The sequence below is a fragment of the Aphelocoma coerulescens genome, chromosome 1 (genome assembly GCF_041296385.1).
Source record: "Aphelocoma coerulescens isolate FSJ_1873_10779 chromosome 1, UR_Acoe_1.0, whole genome shotgun sequence".
In the NCBI taxonomy this organism is placed as follows: Eukaryota; Metazoa; Chordata; class Aves; order Passeriformes; family Corvidae; genus Aphelocoma; species Aphelocoma coerulescens.
The window spans coordinates 26,387,800-26,410,628 of record NC_091013.1 but is presented as its reverse complement, the minus strand read 5'-3'; the positions used below and the strand labels follow the sequence as shown (position 1 = coordinate 26,410,628).

General features: G+C 38.8%; 1 protein-coding gene across 9 annotated transcripts in view; it reads right to left on the bottom strand.

The window, feature by feature from the left end:
* Positions 1–22,829, bottom strand: part of MCF2L (MCF.2 cell line derived transforming sequence like) — a 157,821-nt gene that overhangs the window by 43,373 nt on the left and 91,619 nt on the right. For all 9 annotated transcript variants that reach the window (XR_011148329.1, XM_069004363.1, XM_069004295.1 and 6 more), the window contains one exon: positions 14,015–14,129. Coding sequence is in view for 8 of the 9 variants with exons in the window: in XM_069004363.1 (XP_068860464.1) it covers positions 14,015–14,129 (115 nt within the window). In the remaining variant the exon portion in view is untranslated. The remainder of the gene's footprint in view (positions 1–14,014; positions 14,130–22,829) is intronic.

Below are 22,829 nucleotides of genomic sequence, written 5' to 3'. Positions count from 1 at the left end.
TAGGAACCACTCAGATGTTCTGGCTGAACTTTACACCATAAAATCAGGTGGCACCTCACAAATAGAAAGAAAATATGGCAGAGTTTTATATGACTAGAAACCAACCCTTACAGTGAGAAACATTGGAAAACCTTAGCAGAAGCACCTGTCTATTCAGGCTTCTTAACATTTCCCTTATGACCTTTGTTGTCTTTAATGTATTAACTTGTATCCGGTGTACTTTCTGAAACATAATTTATATATGCTTTTAATTCAAATTTAGTATTTCCTTCCTTTGTTTCCCTCCTAATACACGCACAATAAAACCCCCCAAACCAAAACAAAAAACCCAAAACATCATGGGATAAGCACTGTTCTTCTGTTTATTGACCAGAACAAAGACCAGAACATTTTTAGAAAGGCAGAGAAACTATCCCTGCTCTGCAGGAAATGTGTCCAGCAAACTCACTGAGGCCAGGTTAGAAAGGTAATAAGTGGAGGAAGAGGAGCAGGGCCACAGAGGACAGGAGTAAATGCAGCAGAGGGTAGACTTCCTGCTCAGTCCTCTCCCTCTGTCTTATGGAGCCAGTGTAAAACCATTTGGAGGAGGTGACAGTGAGGTTGAAATACCTGCCTAACAAGCAGCCAGTTTTCCATATAGACTGTAAAGCAGGAACTGAATTTTCCTCTTAGTGACTCCTCAGCTTTAGATTATGGGGACATTCCCTCTTTGCTTTGTATGCAAGATTTATTAGCTCATGCACTTGGGGGAAAGGGTGGGAAAGCTAATAGTACGTAGGACTGTGGAAAGAAACTTCCCTCTGGGGTATGTGGAAGCAATTACACAAATGTCCTCTGAAAGATCCTTGCATTTCTCTAAGGTATGGGTGGTGACAACTGCTACACAAACAATTTCCTATTGCTTCTACACTGCTGTATGAAAGTGGTAAGTATACATTGATCTCTGCTACAAATGAAACAAAGCAAATTTTTGGGTTCATCCCAGAGACTTGAAAATATCAAACCTTTGCACGTTTGAAATTCTGTACAGCATTTTAGCTTACATAAGTCCAGTAATTTAAAACTGAATTTCAGTCTTATAGTTTTATTATTAAACAGTTGGCCTACATTACACTCAGGATTGTTTCCTATCTCAACTGCCTCGGCATAGAAATGGACTAGAAATTCTTGCTCTCAAGGGCTGAACAGCTATTTCCATAGTAGGACTTCAATAACATTCCATGAAGAATTACTGCATTGAGCAAAGCACCAAGGCAATGTCTGCAGCAATCTGTATCATAAGTAGACCTCTGGTACCACCCTATCTTAAAGCTTTGTCACCCACAGCAGCTTGTCACTGACCATCGATGTGCATCAGTGACACCCACACACTGCTCCAAAAGATGTGAGGTCTGGGGCACCTCATAAATCCTGATCTTTTTGGCATGCAACTGTAAACCTATGTAGGAAGGACCTGGAATTGGCTCACCCACTCATCACTGGTCACTTAACTTAGGAGTAGGCCATTGGAAATCAGACACTTAACGAGCAAGGTTACTGTTTCCCAAGAGAAACTTTGCATTCTGCGTTTTCAGAGACACTTCCACTGACTGAACCTGAACCACCTCAAAGACCACTTCTCCATCTCTCCTGTTCCTGCTAGGAATGATTTCTTGGGGAGTGAAGGGGAGACAAGAATTCTTTCTTAATCATCAGTGTTTCGCGCATTAAAAAAATTAAACCAAGAATGCCCCGGCAATTAATGGAAGCAGAGAAGAGCCACCTCCTTAGTGGCCTTTATAAGCTCTAAGACAGTCAAATATAGTGAAGAGTGTGATATTAATGGCATTAACAAATCAAGATAAAAATCTCCAGTTCAGCAACTAAAAAAGAAAAGAAATTCAGCTAAGCCCTGTGGTGACATTTCACATTACCAGTTTTATGCTGGTTTCCCAGCAAGGAAAATGGCAGGAACAATTCACCTGGCACAGCCTTGCTGCATATCTCCTCCCCTTCTGTCCCATATGTAGGGTAACCCAGACTACTTCAGTGTGATCATTAGCTACATCCTAGAGAATGCAGTTTTTCCTAGAGCAGAAGAATTTAATGGGTTATGAACTTGACCAAAAAAAAAAAAAAAAAAAAAAAAGAAGGAAAACTCAGCTGTAGCATTGTACCCAGCCACTAAACAGTAATTATATCTAGAGCAGTTTCATTTTCTTACAATTCTTGATTACTCGTTATTGTAAAGCCTACTTTGTTTCAGAACTGGCCAATTTATCCACTTCATTCCAAAAGAAATCCACCAGCTGGATATTTTTAAAAAAGCGCCAAAAAAAATATTTGGCATGTACCCCTAATTTTAAAATGTTTAAAAGCTGCTTAATAATTTTTAAATGTCTTGTACTCAACTGGTCTTTAAATATTTTGATCTTATGACAGCTTCTTTCTCACAATCCAAAGTAAAACTAAAATTAAGGATTTAACATTTTAAGCCACCATCTCTATGGAGAAGAAAGCAGACTTGTGCTTTCTTGAGCAAATGATGAAAATAGGATGATATATCACACTCCACAAAGCTACAGTTTGAAAGCTTCAGATATTGCAGGCTTTTATAGCCCAAAGTACCCAGTCTCACTGTAGAAGGTTCCTGATTAAGACAATTTAGAGACAGCAGGAAAGAGAAACTGAAAAAGAACTATAAACCAGACATATGAGTTCTTACACTGAACTTCCTAGCTTCAATTGTAAAGTGAGCCTGTAGGTTTTAACACTGTCTCTAAGCTGAATACTGCTTTGTAATGCTGCTGCTATTTCAGATCTTACTTAATGAATTTTCTAAAAACCTGCACTTAAATTAGTACTTAAAAGCATTTAACTTTTGAAGAATATTCTTTTTTGAAGAATAGCCTGGCAAATGAAAAATGTTATAATCCTTTGTAATGAGTTACAAATGCAACATTTTATAAAGTTACATAATGTTACAAATAATATTCTGAACTTGCAATTTATCATATTTGATACTAATGAAATTATATCATACGTAATCATAAAGCGATTACACCCCTAAGACAAGTTGGAAGTGTTCTGAAAGCTGGACAGTAATACCTTCCCATTAACTACACTTGCTCTAAACTAGCAAACTTTAAAGTGATATTTTCTATTTTTACAACAGAAAATTTGAGGTTTGCATTGTAATTGAGATGTCAGAGGCAAAGAAACCATCTGCCAAGAAAATAAATAGAATGAAAAAGTATTTCCAAAAGATTACTGTATATACAACTGCATGTTGCTGTCATGGCATTCAATCACTTAGACAGAAAACAGCACTTTGGTGCCAAGCTCTGCCACAGATGTAGACATATAACTAACTGAGGGCAAAAATACTGAACAAATCTGAGGACAGAATTGTCCCTAACAAAGGGACACCTAGATGAAGCTCTTTGGCTACCTAGCAGACCTCCTGAGCCCCTAAAGCAAACTGGCACAATGTTTTGGCTCCCACTCAAACAATGGGCCTGACATCTTGTGGTGATACTCATTTGTGACATCTCAGTTCAGAGTCCTACAAGAATCACTTTCAGCTGAGGTGTGTAACCAGTCTATCAGTAATCAGTTCTTATTCCAGCAATATAAGAAAAAACAGAAATTACAGGTGCACTCTATTTATGGTACATGGCACTGCATATAGGGCAAAAAAGGGAATGCAATGATTAACAACTTCATACATTAATTCTATCATTTCAGGTGGAATTAATATAGTTTTGGCTTTAGTTTGTGTAATGTATATCTCTTCAGTTGAAAACACTGAAGAAGTCAGCTAGTGCAGAAGTGCTGGAAGGACATGTCCATCACTTCTATCTCATTGAAAAATCATCCAGAGCAGACCCAAGGAACAGGCTCACCTCAAACTTCCTGAGGTGCTGAATTTAAAGCTGATGCCTGGTGGTGTGGAAGTTGCTACACTGCACCTAACTCTCCATACCCTAATCTCTGGAGTCAGGGAAAAATCTTGCCATCTACTCCTTACTGTGTTTAACTCGTGAGCAACCTGTACTGTGCTTCAACATGAAAGAAGGCTATTGATGTAGAAGAATTTGTTCTATTTGATTATTGGGCCCTGTCATAGTCAGCTCAATGAACTGTAGCTGCAGAAGGCAAAACCAACCCAGCTCAAACTAAGGCTGGCCACTCTTCATGAAGATATATAGGAAAGAGAAGGAATTCCAGCAGAAGAAATTTAAAATAAGACAGCCAGAAGTGCTGTTATACAAGTGCAGCCTCTAGTGGTCTGTCTAAAATCACGTCATGTCAAGTAAAAATTATTGTCTTTTAAGCTCTTGGCACTAACAGCTGCATTTCACTCAACACAGCTGATGCTGTGACACTTCATAGCAGCAGCACAACCTGTAAACAAGGAGGCACCTTTCTTATTGATGCTTACACTTCAAATCTGATTTTGAAAATAAAAACTTCTTCCCCTCTCCTCCACTCCCCAAAAAACAACATATATACTATTCTACAATCTAATTAATTCTATACTGAAATTCTGTGAATAGATATATTTTTAAATGCACATTAAAAAACCCAATGCATTTAGACCTTCTCTTTATTTTGGTTTTGATAGTTACTGCCTTCCCTTCACAGAAACAGATGAAGCTGCACAGGAAATTAAGAAAATTTGAGCTTCTGTGTTGGAACTGAACCTGTTAAAGCTTCATCATTAGACAAGGTTCAGATAAGAAATTTGATGCATTTCCCTGCCTCAGCTATGCACCTTTTTTTTCATATTTCTCCACATTCCAGTTAACTCTCCCAAAATCTTATCCAGTGCACCACTGATGAAAACCTTCTCTCTTTCCTTTCCTATTATGCTTACTTTTGGTGTCAGCTGTTATTAGTTCATGCCCCAGACATGTCTAAAAACACACTGTATTGCAATTTTCTCAGGACTGGGGAACCATCAGATAACAAAAATTGCATTTTAGGATCTCTCAGCAAGCGGGCAAAGAAGAATTTAGATGAATGTTGGGTTGTGAGGTGGCATAAATAAAAACCCTCATAGGCAAGTGGTTATAATTTGCTCATAAAGCAGAAAAGATGAGCAGAGTTATGCAGACTGGCAGAGTGACACCATGAAAACAAATGCCTTTTGCCACTTTATAAGCAGAGGCAAGAATAATTACACATAATGTTGTGTCAGTGACAGGAGATCTTAAAAGCCAGATAAACAGGAGAAAAAAATAATGAGACCAACTTCAAAGAGCTTTGTCTAAGGGGTTACTAACAATTCAAAATTCCATCTAAACTTCTCATCCAAACTTCACAATGGTTGTAGGCCAGACAGCCACAAGTGGTTATGTATAGTGCCTGATATGAAAATTCCTCAGTCACCACAGGACTGTGACAACAGCAGCTCACAGGACCATGGTAACAACAGCTCACTGCATCTGCCAGCAGACCAAGAACCCACAAGCAAGATCGTCACTATCAGAGATGTTCTATCAATGAGGCAAATGCCAGCTCACTGACAAACAGGAGAGTTGCCATCCAGTCTTGGTCCCAAAAGCAACCAGAGGTCTTTATCCTGCACAGAAGGAGGTCTCTTGGAATTGTGAGATACAAATCCAAACATATTTACTTGTAATTCTGTCTCAAGCACTGCTTGTGTTCCTCAGCCAAATGGAGAGCATTGGTACACACCTTATTTATTTTAAAATATTTATGCCAATTTCTATAACATACAAGCCATATTTCTCTTTTATCTCCCCACTCAGATTCAAAGATATGGGCATCAGTATCTTCCTTGATTGGTCCCTATATCTCCTCTTTACTCCTGTGCTCCTTTAGGTCCTCAAATCAGCCCTTCTTTCACTTTCACCAATTTCTCCTTAGACATGACGGATTGGAAGACAGTAATGCTGGCTATATTCCATCATATATGCTGACCTTCTTTCTGCTCCAAAAAGCTTATGCTGTTGGGGGAGAGAAGCTGAGAGAATGCAGCCATAGTTAAAAATAACAGTTAAAGTGTCTAGGCATCATCATCTGCCTGGGCCTGGACATCTGCTTGTACCACATGCACTTACTGCCTTTCCATGTTACCCATCAGCCTTTTTTCATGGTAACTTCATAGAGTCATAGAATGACTTGGGTTGAAAGGGACCTTAAAGATCATCTAGTTCTGACTGCTCAGAATTTCACACATTTTATCCCATCAATGAACTAAAATCAGAGTGACCTTAATGCATTTTTGCAGGTAAAATAAAAATTAATTTAACAAGTCGTTGCTTAACAGATCCTCTTCTAGTGTGTGAAATTAGGTAAAATAAGTGTTTTTAAGGAAGAGTTGTAATTTTCTAAATGGAAAACGCAGTGTGATTTCTTCAGGTCGTGCAGAGCTGCTTTTAGAAGGAATGTTTGAAGAAAGACAACAACTTTGAGGACTGATTTAGACTTAACTACAGATGGCTGAAGTAGGTCACGTTATCCTGGAGGGACAATTAAAGATAAATAGGTCAATAAAGGCAAAAGGGCTCCATGTTGGTTTAAGCTTAAGTAAATTGAGCAACAGAAAGCCCATGCAACCCTCATTGTAGAACTATTAAGTCGAACTCCATAAAAGCATTGTTACACCTATTCAGAACTGCGATATTGGAATTGCACTTATCTCCAGGACACTGCAACAGCCATTAATGCTATTGCACAAAGTACTGGAACAACCTTACAGGGAATGCTGCTGTCTTGGGGTGAATTTATTTTAGAACTGTGCCATTACACTTAAATAGGGTGTTGAATTTTCTGAATTTAATACTGGGCTGATGTGTGATGGTCTAGAATTTTAGTAATTAACTTTCACAATTTTACAGTGCTTAATTTACTTTGTCTTATTAGTAGACTAAATTTACCACCGGATGGTGCATGTCATACATACTACATAAATCCTCTAAACCCTAAAGGTGTAAATGGGATTTAAAGACTGGAAAGGCTTTACCTGTACCGGCCTGAGCTTTAAAACAAGTTTAAAGCAGTTATAAGGTGGACATCGAAACAAGTGTAAATTGTTCTAAACCCAGTAATAATTCAGACTCTAAGTAATGATTTGGGCTTTGATCTTAATCTTGTGAGGGTATGTATCTGACACAAAAGCTCTGGACTACCAGTTAAATTTAAGATACAATGCTCTTACTTCAAACCTAAGACCTTACATTTCCTGTCTGCTTACAGCAACATATGGTATTTACAACTGTTTGGCAGCTGTGCTCTGAGAAAGGAAGGGTACACACAGCATGACAGATTTTGCTGGAAGTCCTGGGATATTCTCACTGACAAATTTGAGGGGCTGCCAAGGTAACAGCAGGGTATAGGTTCCATATCTTCAGCCTGGATTGTAATCCAACAGAGAGGAGAACAGGGAAATTAAGCACAGCTGACAGAAATAAACTCTGAAGCTGCAAAGCTGTTGCTCACATGTCAGTATGAGCTATCAGGGCATCTGTTTTTTAGCACTTCCTTTCCATTATGTGGTGATGTTCATCCCTGGCACTCTATAAAACAAAAGTGGTTAACTCTTAGTGGTGGGCTGCCCATTCAGTTTGCAGATAAATGAGGAAACACAGGCAGTTACCCTCTGACACTGGCTCTTCACAAGGTCTGCTGGACCCTGATGGACTTACAGGCTCAAAACACAGCATTACCCCAACACTGCTGCCTCTGCTTTCAGAGCACAGTAGTGGATCTATGCCAAGGAGACTGGTCAGGCCCAAGCTGTGGGAGCCCTGTGCTCTCCTGTGTCCCTTGCACTGAGGTTTGCTAGCTCCAGCAACATGTCATGCTGCTGCATGTCCTTCTGGTCCCTACCTAAATCTAGCTCATCATGCTTTGCTGTGCCCACACAGACATGAACCCACTGAAAGGCTTAGCACACACCTTTCTCTTTCAGTTTTCCAGTGTTATCCCAAACAATGGGGAACTGGTATAGCAAACAGGGAGGGGTCTACCAGAAGCTTAGCAAACCCTAACAAGTGAGCTTTTGAACTGTCAGACACCAACACTTTCAGAGGTCATCTCGTTCTGTTCCATTACTTAGACAGGATGGCTCCCTAATTTCCTACACCACAGAGTACCAAAAACAACAGGATTTTTTAGAAGGCCATGTGATGTTCAAGTATTTGTAAATCTTCAGGAATCTCAAAGAAGGGGACACTCTCCCAGCCAGGAAACTGATGGACACCTTTCAAAACAGGAAACTGCTGAACATGCCAAGTTAACCTGAGTTATGCTCAAGATCATGCAGTAGAACAGAAGGGCCTTACAAAGAGAAGCTGTACAAGGCTCTGGCAGAATACAAGTAAAAAGGTCCATGTATCATGTTTAATCAGCAATATGGGACTCAAACAGGCCATCAAAAACTGTTCTGAATTTTCTAATCTATGCTACTTCTTATTTCTCCTGAAAGGGATTTTGTGTTTAAGACTCACTTTTACACTTTTAAAATATTAGCTTTCCAATCTCTTGTGACCACAAGAATTTTAGCTTGCTTTCTTTGTTCAAAGATGAGCCTATATGAGCAGCAAAGAAAAGCATTACAACTATACTCTTTTGTTCTCAGAAACAGCATATTGTTTTCTAATTGCAGTAGAAACGGCTAATTAGCCAGAAGGAAAAACATATGTTGAAAAATACTGTCTAGTTAGGTTTTTTTAACCACTGCAATTATCTATTAATTTCTTTCGGAGCAAGTTTTCATGCTACTACCCATATTTGGTAAATTCATATTTCAACAATGTATATACAAGCTAATAAAATACATTTCAAGAAACAGATATGATGGAGAGAAATTAAATATGAGTAACACCTGCTTTCAAGGTACACTGCAAATCTTAGAAGTCTATTTACTAGGATCAATAGAAAAATGAAAAAAATACTTTCAAAACAGAGAACACTGAATGCCCTGAAATGCAATATTAAGTGTAAAGTTGGCAGCTATTTCAGAAGCCTTTTGCAAACCTGAATGCAATATTCTTCCTTCAGCCTCAGTAAATGTGTGATGTAAAAGGTACATTGCACAGGTGCCTTGCCCACTGTACAGTAAGAATTATGGTGTTCGGAGGTTGTCGGTTTTTTACTCAGCAAGAGAGGACAACCTTGATCTGCATGGCCTTTTTTTCCTACTGAGCTCAGCAGTCATCCCCAAAGGACTCACAGAGTGAAGTAATAGGAGACGTTCTCTGCAGAAAGAGAATCAGACCAGCTACATGGACATTATAAAATCTCAAAATATCCCAAAAGGATGCAAGACATGGCTGACTGTCCTCTACTGAAACCCAGTTGAATTTAAAGTTGTCACCTCTTACAGACACTTTGTCTAGAGACATTGCCATAATCAGCAACTCCCTCGATAAGAACTATTAATTCATGCAGATCAATATTTACATGTTAACTATTTGTACCAATTCAGCACTTCAGTTAAACTACTCTTCCTAGAAAGTATTGCTTTACGTACTGCCATGGATTCTCCTACTTGGGTAGCCTATGTATCTTTCTAAGACAATTCTCACCTTTTTAATACAACTTTATCTTGTATTTCAAGAACAATAATAAAAAAATATTACCTGCTTAAACGAAAAACCTGCTTCAGAAGCATTACACACATACCTCTACAACACGTATTTCACTACCAAAACAGAAGTTATAAAAGCATTAGCTGTAATCTTCCACTGACTATTGTACTCATCCTTAATCCATTGTTTTTTCCTGACAAAGCAGCGACCTTTCAGTACATATAGTACATGACTGTTGTCACACATTATGTCAAGAATTTGTATCGAGTATTTTGAGATTACTACAAATCATATGTTAGACATCGTATTTTATCTGGCCATCTATAGAACACGAATTTACCTTGCAACATTAACAACACCCACCTGAAGAATATGGTTCAGCTCTCTGCTTAATGATATACAGTTGCACCAAGGTTAACTGAGTATCTTTAAACTGAGATGAGGTATTCCCTTTCCACTGTGTCCTTTCTTAACATCCTCATGTATCAGGCATTTACACATCTAAGCACATGCTAATAGCTCTACTATTTACACTATTCTACTCCTTGATCATCTAAGTTGATAGCATGCAACTTTTAATAGTTCTATTCCTAAATGCAAGGTGCCCCACAAGATGTTTATTGTTTCATGATTAAAGTTTACTGTGAAAAAGACAAGAGAAAGTTCACACAGAAAAAACCTGCGAAACCCAGTGTTTAGATAATACAGAACAAGGACACCATAAGAGGTGACAAGGTCATGTTTATCTATAAAATTAGAAGGAATGAAAAGGTAGGTTGAGAGGTTTCAGTTTTTCCTCTTTCAATGAAGTCCTAAGCTAGCCTTCTTTCACTTGGGAAGAGATCTTGAAAACCTGAACTCACTGCTAAGATTTATTATACCAGTAAATATACTATTAGGTGAACTCTACTGCAGAGCACAGAAAGGTCCTTTCTTAGGAGGCTCTTAGTAGCTCCTTACTGTCATCCCCATGAAATATAATTTCCCTTAACATGCAACTCCAGACAGTCAGACAATGAGGTTTGAGTTACTGCTGCCAACCCCTTGCTGTGATCTTGTACAGGGCCAAGTAGCACAAGTAGTTTTCTGAGGAACTGGGAAGGCTCCAGATGTGTCAGCGCTCTACAGTCTGGGCTCTTAGCAAAGTCCATTTCCCCTTAGTCTGTCAGAACAGCCAAAATACAGAGTTACATGTCTGATAAACTAAATAGCAGTAACTTGGGAGAGCAGTCCACGCATAAAAGCTGCGGGCTACATTTCCATCCTTTCTGTTAATCTGTACTCCTTACACCTCTTTAACCAATTTACAAACTAAAAAACTAACTGCCTCCACTTCCCTCAAAAGCAGCTTCCAAAGCACCTAAACCAGTATTTGAATACTAAGATAGCAGGAGAAAACTACAACATCTTTAACAGCACTAGAAGTATCCCAATTCAAGAACAACGGCAGCACTGCCCCTCTTAGGGTTATACACATATCAATATATATAACATATCAACAGCAAAACATCCTTCATAAGGGGATGTATGCTGGCATCTGGCTAGTGTCATTTCTGTAGTTTTTCATTTCTATAAACCTGCACAAGGGCTCACAAACACAATTTTACACAGTAAGGTTCTAATACTGCTAGTGAAGATAATCAGATAAGCTGTTTGAGATTCTATAGATTCTCAGACACAAAAAGGTTGCACGTTTATCAGGATCTTAACAACAGCATTATTTTTACAAGATTTGAAATTGAATTGTCATCACTTTAAACCTAGAGGACTGTTATATTCACAATAGTGACTATCTTACTTTTAACATCTAGACAGCTGGGCTATCTCCTTTGTTTACAAAGGACAGTCATCTCTCTCTAAATACTTTTGAATTAAAGAAACAAGAAAGTCCTTGAAGAACAGCTAGACTTAAAGAATGACCACTTCTGGCTCAATACTCACAGAATAATTGTTGTCAGGTAGGAGCAACTGACAGAAAAACCTCCAGAAAATCTGCTCCTGTCAAAGTGGTGTGCTGGGATGCCTCTCAGTGCTCACCCACTATACCAGACACTGTTCTGATCAGAATTTCTCACAGGAACCCCACTCTGTGCCAAAGTTCAATGGGCCACCATGAAGTGCACCACCAAGGACTTTCAAAAGGAGGAGCAGATGTGAATTTAGTATATAATTATTTGCAGAAAGAGTACCCAAGATACGATCAAGGGATGCTTAGCACCATGCAGTTTAACCACCATGAGGATAAACAAAGAAAATGCAAAAGCTGGCTTTTAGCTTCAGAGTTTCATTCCCTGATAAACTAGGGATTAAGAAGTACAACCAGGAGGGGCTGGTTACATCAAGTACAATTTGATGAGGGTGCACTGTTGGGGCCCTCCCCCTGCCATGTAGTCCTGGGAGAGGGGCCCTGGGGGGGAGACACGGGGTTTCCCTGTCCCTGGTCAGCCTCGTTCCCCATTGGTGGTTTTGTGTCCCCCTGTGTTCCCCAGAGCCCCGGCCATGCGGCTGGAGAAATAAACATCTCTGAAACATCTATCAAGAATCGGTCCATAGATATTTCTTTACATGGGCCTCGTTGATTGATATGCATGTTGCAGTATCTGCACTGTAACAGTGCACTTCATCTCCTGCTCCAGATCCTTGCCAAGGACATCAGACAGCACAGATGTGTACAGTTCCCTGAGGAAGTCGATCTCCAGATAAAATATCAGGCATTATACACCTCTCTTTGAGCAAAATAATCCAAGCACTTTCTTACCCACCCAGCAGCCCACCTGCCAAAATGTAACAACTCAAAGTGGATAGAAGAATGCTGGGGGGGGACTAAGTTGAAAGTCTTGCTTAGGGTGAGGCAAAAGACATGCACAGCTTTGCCTTGTTGATGCATCCAGTATCGTCATCACGGAAATAGGCTGGTCAAGCATAATTACTGTTATTTAATTCATGCTGGCTACTCCCCATCACCTTCCTCTTTTATGTGCCCAAAAGTGTGTTTTAAGAGGACTCACTCCATAATTTTCTCACAGATCAAAGTGAGGTTGACCAACCTGTAGCACTTCAGATCACTATTCTTAGCCTTTCTGAACATGAATGCAGTATTTACCTTACTTTGGTCATCATGGTTTCTCTAATCTCAAAAAGCTTTCAAAGATTATAGAGAGCAACCTTACTACGACACTGGTCAGTGTCCTCACCACTCTCAAAGCAGCTCATCTTATCCCAAACACTAGATTTGGGTCAAGATTTCTCAAGAGTTGCCTTATTTTGTCCTCAGCCATTGCTTGTCATTCATATCCTCACTCTGAACACATAGGCTGGGGACACTGTCAGAGAAGACTTAAGTGAAGAACTCAAGCGGCTCAGCCTCATCTGTGTGGGCTGCTACTAACTTGCCCAGTCCATTCAGCACAGGTCCACATTTTTCTTGTTTATTCCTGTACTGCTAAAGCACCGGAAGTCTTTTCGAGTGATCCTTGATGTCCCTTTTTTCTTGTCCCTCAGCTCCAGGTGTGCTTTGACTTTTCTGACGCTGTGCCTTCATGTTTGGACAATGTATCTACATTCTTCCTTTGTAGCCTGTCCCTGCTTTCACCTCCTGTATGCTGCCTTTGTAGTTCAGCTCAGTCATAAGTTTGCTTTCAGACAGTGGGGTCAGTCTCCTGTTACGTCTATTCACATTCCAGGACGTACCATTCTTGTACTCGGAGATTGCTGTCCTTCAAAACTTGGCAGCCTTCCACAGCAGATTTACTCTTCAGAACTGCCTTCCTTTGTATCCCACCTACCAGTTCCCTGAATAAGCCCAAAATCTGCTCTCTTGAGGTCTAGGGTATGTACTTTATTCTGCTACTTGCCTTCCTCACCCCCATCAGGATTTTGAGTCCACTGTTTTGTTTCTTAACAGACTGTCAACAAAAATCATGATGTTTATTGAGCAGCCCATTGATAACACTACTGTGCCCTCTAAGAGAGTCAGAATTAATCCCTGAGCCTGCTTCGCACCCTCAGGCAAAGCTCTGGAAGTCTGCAGAGACTACACATTCAGCTAAGCCAGGGAAACAGCTCAAGTGCTGAGGACAAACCTCTGTATGTAGCTACAGTGTTCCCTCACTGAGTAATATCCTGAGCAGCATCCAGGAATTAGCATATTCTGCCAAAATTACACATGTGTTCAACTGAAACACTGAATATTGACACATTGAAGACCAAGAGGACAATGTCCATCATGGAACCTATATCCATACATACCAGGAAGTAATTTTCTGATGAAATATAAATAGCAGTACATAATTCATCTAACAACTACCCTAGACAGCTGTCACTAACCAACACTTACTGACACTACACCATAAGCTTCATTTTCATTTTCTTTAATTAAATACCAAGCCTGACTTTTACACCACCTGTAAGGGATCGAATGTGAAAAGTCCCTTAGCAGATAAAAGGTTATTTTCTTCTAGACAGGTGCTCACCTCGGAATGCTTGTCAGGTAGGTAAGGACATTCTGAAACTCTTTTTCAGGGATCTCGCTGAAAGCTGGATAGTCTGGAAAGGTGATAACAGGGCAGCCATCTCCCCCTCTTCCACCTACAAAAGAAGCAGCAAACGTGTTTACATGGAAGTCTCTTTACCTAGACTGAAACTTCCCAGTAATGAAACAACTGTATTTTTTCTCCCTTTTTTTTTTTTTTTTGCAGGGCTCATGTGTGGACAGTTTATTCTGCACAGTGTCTCCTTCAGTGCTTAGGAAGTTTTATAGAAGGAAATTTGTTACACACCACATTAGATTTCTGGACAAATGCCTTGGCGCCTGTGAACAGTTCTGACACCAGATGGCAGTGCAACTTTCTGCTGGTAAATGTCAATTGCATGTAAGTACAACCAATTGGGAGAAAGAAATCAACTAATTTAAAACCAAAAAAGTTAATTCAGAATTAAGTAGGCGAATCCCCATCTTGAACTGAACTCAACCTTCTTATCATGCAACATGCCCCTACTCTGCTCAGCTGGTTGTTTTGCTTCCAGGTTGGTGGAACAAAAGGGGGAGAACATTAAAAGAAATGGGCATAGGTGTTTCAAATGAGATTTCCCATTCCTAGATTATGTACAGAAGGTAAGGCAGAGCTGAACACCTACACTGCAGTAGAGCTGCTGCTGAACTAGATACCATTATATGTATCTTTCCTGGCATTTGCACCACTGGGTAGAATTCACAGACACAATGCTTCTTCATGGACTTCACACACATTCTTACATGCAAAATGTAATTAGCTCTTTTTAAAGGCATTATTAATGTTTAATGTCTTTAGCAAGTATATATTCATAAAGACAGGTAGGACAAGGGGCTTGCTGAGCCCTTGCAACTGCAGGAAGTTAATTGTTCAGGGGTGGCAGGAACACACTGCTGGGAAGTTATCGTTGCTTCACAGTTCAAAAAGAGAAGAAAAACAAAGAAAAATAACAAGGATATTTTTTCCAGCCTTGAGATCTGATAACTGTGCAGAAATCAGCATTAAACTGTATTAACAACACCAATTATGAGAGCAATGGTGATTTGTGAGATTATTACCCACTTCCAGTGCCTTTGCATCTAACCTCACCAGAAAAAAAAAGAGAAATATTTGACCTCAGATTCATTTGATAAAAGAAATCACAACTTCTCTCCAAACCACATGTAATTAGAAGAGCTCAAATAGTATCTTTATGTTAATTTGTAGTGAATCTGATTTTCATTTACCAGCTTACAGATGGCATGGTGCTGTCACTGTGAAGCTCTTGGAATCAAAATACATGAAAAAATAATGTGCTCTGGATGTATTTAAACAACAATAAAATGCAACTATTATGCAAATATCACAAGTTTGCAAACATGACCTTTATGACACATCCAAATATGGCAACACTGAGTCAAGGGAGCTAATTTTAGCTATACAAATATTCACAACGCAAATATAAGTTCAGACCAAATTTGATTCTATTGGTTTTTGTTCTACCCAGGCTCTTATGACTAAAGCATTTTCCTCTCTTGTTAAAAGCATGATAATTATTTCTGTTGCTTATGAGGTGTTCTGCTCTCTCTAGCGTATCTATTTTTAGGTACAATCATACATTATTTGTGGTATCTTCATTGGTTACTTGCTTTGTTCTACTTAATTTTTATAAATAGGACATAAGAAACAAAAGAACAACAACAATAGACTTGCAGGACATGTCCTAAAAGCAGAAGCCTGGACTATGACCTTCAGGAAGTTCCCAGACCACCACCGACTGTCAAGAGCAAATAGAGCCATCCTGCCTGGACACCGTCCACCAATTTTCAGTTTCTAGTATAGTCATCTGTGGTTATCTTGGGTGGAGATGACTCTGCCCTGACCTGAGCTGTCACAAGGTTGTTCTTCACTGACTATCTTTTCCTTCAGTGTTTCCCTACTGGGACACTTGAGCACAGATATACTTTCAAATGCTCCTCAACTGCTTTTCCCTATCAGAACCCTGCTGCTCAAAAGAGTTTAGGGCAGAGTAACCTGAAATGCTACACATAATAAGTTCTGTAAATTTCAGCTTTAACAATACTGACTTACAGAAGCTGCTCTCTATATTGTAACTTTAAATACATGGCCATCAAGGAAAGACAAGTCACTCTAGAAAAAGCAGTCACTGCTTTAAAGGAAGCATTTATGAGAGAAACTTACAAAAAGGGCATGGGAAACAAAGTAAAAATCCTACATATTAACTGTGTTTGTATTAAATAATAAAAAAAGCAGAAAGTGAGTTTACTTTTTAAAGTGTCCTTTATTTCTTAATTTATCTGATGCAGCAAGAAATTATTTTTTTCCTTTATTCGGAATCATTGTTTTCTTCTTCATTTTCTTCACCTCTGCAGAAGCAGCATTATTAAATGCTGCACTGTTTATTATGTTTAATAAACACAGTTTATTAAATTAGCTGTGTAAAATGTGATTTTCTTCTTTTCATCCAGAAGTAAATCAAGCCACAGAATTTAGGATGAGGAGATAAAAAAGAAGTTTAGGAAGCTAAGAGGGGTTTTATTGTCGTTGATTTTTGTTTTAGTGGTAGAGAAAGCATTCAAGTGACAGAACCCAAACAGTTTCACTTCTCTTACCCTTTTTGAAATGCAAGTTTAAGGCAAAAAACTTCAAAAATCTTATTAAACCTAATTCCTATAATAATCTTCCAGCACCTCAGGATTATATACACCTGATTACAAAGAAAAAAAAGACACAGACTTAGATGAATCTTGTGAGTGCTAAAACTCATGAAAATAATTCAAGGTGTGCAGAATAATTTTTAAAATGAGTTACTGGAATTTTAATCACTATACAAAAAATTAGTAATTTAACAGCAATATTTTAATAAATTCAGGTCAGTTGGTACAGTGACCACATCTAGCTACCCCAGTCCTAATCATTGGAAAATCACCTCTTTCACATTCCCCTCTAGCTCAGAGTCCTGAAATTCCAGCTACAGCTGTTGAACAGCCTTAACTGATTTGCTGGACAAGTTCTGTCCACAAAGGCACACACAAGCCTGCTCTCCTATTTCTAATCTTACACAGGGATGCACTACACAACTGGAATTTAATAGTTTTATGTGTTTTTAAGACAGTCAAGTACCTGAGAGCATTAAGAGCATTTTCACCGTCTAATCTTAGCCTTTTATTTTTTTAAACATAAATTTCTGAAAGTATAACAAATCCCCTTATTTTTGTTTAAAAAATTATGAATACTGTTCTGGCTCCGTGAATGTTAGATTGAGTGGATCTAGTGAAAGATGCCTTTATCCATAGCAGGGTAGGGATAGCCTAGATGATCTTTAAAGGTTCCTGCCAACCCAATCCATTCTGTGATTCTATGAAAATGATGAAATACATTCAGCATAATTTCTCTATGAAATATTAAACAAATGACACTTGAGTGCCAGCTTTAGATTTTGTTTATTGCAAAGAGCAGAAGACAGTGGACAGCATCAGTCCTTAAGTGGGTGCAATCAGTCTGCAGACATTTTACCTGAAACGATTCCCAAGAATTTCTTGATGCTTGTCTCATAACATGCAGCTGTAAGAAACACTGTGCAAGTGAGAGGATTATTGCTTTCCAGGCTATAAATGGAAGCACCATAGAAGTACAGAGCACTGAAGTTCATTTCAGCAATTAAATAAAATAAAAACACCACAGCACTTTAAACTAAGCAGATCTGCTTCCACCCTACTTCCATGAGATTCATTAATAGAAAACTTTGCTATCAACTCAGTTATACATGACTTCAGCAGCCTATTCACATGAAACTTCTTTAACAGATTTAGTATCAAGCAAAACACAAATTGCCTCCATAAAATGGAAATTTTTCAGGGGATAAACCTCTACAATTCTAGCAAAGCCCTGTTAGGTAGAGCTCTTCTAAACAGATCTACAAGTCTAAGGTCAGTTTTTACAACAGCGTTTTGGAGAAACACGCATTTTAAAAACATTGAATTGCACTAGATCCACAGGTTAGGCAGCAAAATTACTTAACTGTGCTTAGAAAATAGCACTTCATGTTCCCAACTTCTGAACACAATTAACACCAGCAATAGCATCAGGTACTAAAATTATGTGTACCCAGAGCATCATGGTTTTGTGGATGAAAAGAGTAGAAAAAATATCCATGGAAAACTAGCTGTGCTATCAGCTGGTAAATGATGAGACTGGTAAAGTTTCCCTTAAGTTCAGGTGATTTAGCATTTATTCTTTATATTCTGCTACATCTAACTTTTCCCGTCACAGTTGCTATCTCTCCTGCATCTTTTTTTTTTTTTTAATTAAGCAGGTTGGGTGATAGAGAAGTGGTAACCCAAGGAAATTGCACAGTATTTTGGAGAAATTCTAATCTAGAGGCACGTTAATGACTTGGTATCTAAGAACAATCTCAAATTAGACATAATTAATATTGTTTTTAATTTTAAAAAGCATTGTCAGGAAAAACTGCAGAACTTGCAAATTGTACAGTTGCTAAAAACCACACACACAAGTGCACAGGCACACACAAACACAGAGAAAAGGGTAATTTTCCACAACCCTGTGAAAGACTTGCTAGCTGTTTGGGGTTTTGTGTGGACAGCAAAATTTGGTGGCAGCAAAAAAAATTGCCCAGACTTACTTTCAGGAAGGATGAGTAGGAGATTTTGTAATGTTTCCCTAACTAGTCTGCTCCCATTTGCATAAAAAAAGGTATTCTCAAAAGTACTCTGACCACCCCCACCACAAGGAAGTAAGTAGTTGGATATAATTAGATGACAGAGCAAAGAGTCTTCTGGCCTGATTCTATAATGCAAATGAAATAGTATTTGGACTATGAGAAAAAATATCATCTCTATGTTGATCAGTGTGCACACACAAGATCCAAGAGCATTATCCTTGTTGAATGGCTCAGACCTACAACTTTAGTTCAAAAGACCCTGCTTAAAAGTAATCTTGTTTGCAGTCATGTCAAAAGTGAAGTCCTCACATGATTTAGAGAAGGGCTTACTTCAGATTTTTTTTACTATTGTAGTGGTTCAGCTATTATGCTTGTACATTTCTGATAAGGAATTTCTCCTTTCTGCTTGCATAATATATTTAACTGGATAACTTAGTATCTGAAATTACATGTAGACTTCAATTAGGGAGTGAATAAAAGCTTCACTGCATATCCTCTGCAAAGAAAAACAGATTCAGGAGGAATTTATTAAAATGTTCTTTTCTTGAGATGAGAGAGAAGTTTTACTTGTTTAACTTCACAAGCTGCATTTTGTCCAGGCTGATCAGCAGCAAATATACTGGCTTAAAAACTGGATTGCAATAACTAAATTTGCATCTGAACATACTTGAACTGGAAATCTCCTAGCCAAGGATTCATTTTTTCCCTTTCTCTTTTTCTTTTGGTTTGATTTTTTAAAAAATCTCTACAGACAGTAAGTTTAGCACAGTGAATAAAAACAATAGTTAAGCTTACACCTGTGCAAGGCAAAGACTGATAAGCAATACCTCTCCCACTGTCCATACACAACATAGATACTGTCTATATTATATCAGCAACAAAATAGCACTTCATGTGCTATTTTGTTGGATATTTTGTTGCTATCAGTTGGATATTTTTAACCAACTATTCCAGTGGATGTGGTACAGGATCCACTCAGAAATGCTCAAACATAATTTTACAGACTCAGCAGCCAGAGCTACTTCAATGGGAACAATCTGACCAGTGAGGTGTTGTCAAGTCATTTCCACAGAAGAAAGCAAGAGCACATCCAAGAAAATAAAGTTAGACAAACTGAAAAGCTTACTATTTACAATGATAGAGGTATAAGCCTATATGTTTAAATTTATAAATCAAAGGCATAAGCATTTTGAAAGCTAGTATCAATGTTAAATTTTTCAATGGCAGGAAAAACAATGAGGAATCAATAGACAGAAATGCAAATAGCATGAACTCATACTTGTATTTCCTTTAATGGAGACACTTTGAAGTTGTTCAACGCATAAATAGGCATTCAAAAAAAAGGGAGTTAAATACCTGGTTCAGTACTCATGGTGACCAAGAGTCTCATTTGCACATCACATAGCTTGAATGATTTAAGATGCATATCAACATACACAGGTGTCTGTATGCTCTTCTCCATCTACATTTACTTAAATACACCTGCACACTACTACGGCAGATAGACACAAAGCTGGGTGGGTATGAAAGTCACACAGCAATCATGGAAAGAGAACATACTTATGAAAGAAAATATAAAATATGAATAAAAGACTGTGAGGAGTACATAAGGATACATAATACATTTTCCAGAGACTTTTAAATGGACCTTACACTGTCCTTCATGGGATAAAAACCAAAAACAAGGAAAAAAAACAGGCAGAAGACCCTTTTCAATGCGGAAGAAAAAGTGGTTGCATGAATAGTAACTAAAGAAAGCAAAGGTAAAAGAGTTGAGACACTGAACCGTGTAGACACAACACTTAGTATAGCCTAGCAACAACAAAAGAGTAACAATTTTAGCAAAGAGAAGGACCTTGTTCCACAGAAAGAAAAAAACTCCAAGGGAAAAAGTAAACAACTGTACCTGAGGTAAAATATTAACTTTGGGGTTTATAAACTTTCTGTGTGAAGACTAATTACAAACCTCATCCACAGCTTGCCCCAACATCAGATTTAAACTGAACACAACTACAACTGCATACTTGCTGCTGGGCAAGAGTGAGTCTGTAGAAGTAGTGAGCACCTTGATTTTATTGCACCTTGTTATATTTACTGACAAACCGAAGCATTAGTGGAAGTTTTTGCTTTATTTTGTTTCACTTCAAGGCTAATTTGGATGTTCCTGTAACATTTCCATTCCAATCCAGCACAATGAGGGACACAAGTAGGAAGTGACACTGATTTAGACCAAAACACAGAAAGCAGCTCGGGAAGGGCTACAGCCTTTAGCCACAGAAGCAGACTAGGTTTCATTCACTATTCAAGCAAGTGTCCCATGAGACCTAGACACATCCTATTAGAGAAACTAAAGCAATTCTCAAGTACACGTTGACTTGCTGTTGAAAAGCCAACAATTAAAATCAGAAATGCATCTAAGACATTCAGCAATACCTACAAATATTCTATTTTACCTAAAGCATTAGTAATCTATGGACTTCCACTTTAAAGAGTTTTATGACATGTCCTTAGATTCTATTTCCAAGGCAACTTAGTAATAAGCAAAAAAGTCCCATTCACACACATTAAGAATGTCTTAAGTGGCCTTAGAGCACAACCCCTCTTAAGAGCAAAACCCCTCTTAAGCGCAACTGTAACAACAAACAAATCACACATAAATCAAGTATCAAAACATTGGCTCTGTTCCTTCATTCACAGAACCTGTAACACCACTATTTGGTACTGCACAGAGAATTAACCATCAATGTCCTGCAGGAGAACATTAGAATAAAAAAAACTGAACAGAAATTTTGAAATGAAAATGCCTCATGCTCAAATTTCCCAAGAGTAATAAAATACAACAGAGAATCTAGTCACAGTAATGCAGCTGACCTACGACTTGAGGCAAATAAAACAAAATTCTAATTAACATGAGGGTGAATAAATAGAAGAAAATAGAACGAGGCTGCTCTTACTAAGCTCTACTGCCAGGTGGATTTATTGAGTGCTGAATATGCTTGTGGATTTGTGAGCTCAACAACTCTTCTACCACAGTCATCCGTTTTCCCCCTCACTTCAGAGGGGCAAAATAGAAACCCTACTTAGAGTTTCATAGATAGGCTGATTCTTGCATAACACTCTCATGAGACATTTTCTGCCCATGGATAAGAGTGAGCTTGGAAAGTCAAAAAAATTAACTTCCAGAGAAGAATTGTAGCTTAAACACTATAATCTCAAATGAAGCATGAACAGCCAACTTCATAAAAGAATATCTTATTTTCCAAGTGCTACCATCACCCCACAGAAAACACAGTCACTACTGCAGACCCACAGTTTAGCTTGTGTGGCAGAAATAAATCATAATTAATAGTTAATTATGAGTACAACAAGATTCAGTGAAATCTTGCCAAGTAAAGCAGTACATTGTTTCACTCCCTTGTGTGTCTGGATCCAGTGCAGGATGGGATTCAGAGAGAGGGGAAAAGTCATAGAGTCCAGCTGCAGCTCAGAGAGGTAAATTTCCTTTATGCTGAAGGATGCAGGGCAGCTCTGCAAAGCCACTGATGCTCTCCCTTTCTGTGTATTGGAGGGAGGGCAGAACAGGCCCATAACTCCAGCAAGTTCACTGCTGCATACCTGCAAGAGCTTTTACAGGCAGAAGACAGGAGAACAAACTCAGAAGCTTATCAGACACCTTCTTCCACATGGCCTGATCAGTGAGCAAAGGCACCATCTCCCTTTGCCCATTATCGGCCAGCCGTGGGCTCAGTGTGGAAGTGGACCAAGCTCAGCAGCCAACACCTGCATGGCACAAACATGGGCCCCCATCACCTGCCTGGCACAGGTGACCCAGGAGCAAAGACCTTGTGCTGTGTGAAAGTGGCTGTGCTGCTTTTGGAGACAGCCTTATACCCAAAACCAGGCTCCTCTACAGTCAGTGATACCAAGCCAAAAATCCTGTCCAGAACTCGATGCTACACTTGTCTGACCCCAGCATGGAGGCTGTGGGGGAACATGGTACCACGCTGCTTGCTCCACCTTGGTCAAGACCAAGGTGTCAGCTTGGGCTTCGGTGTCAAACATGACAGCAGAGCCCGTGGCAGACCAAAGCAA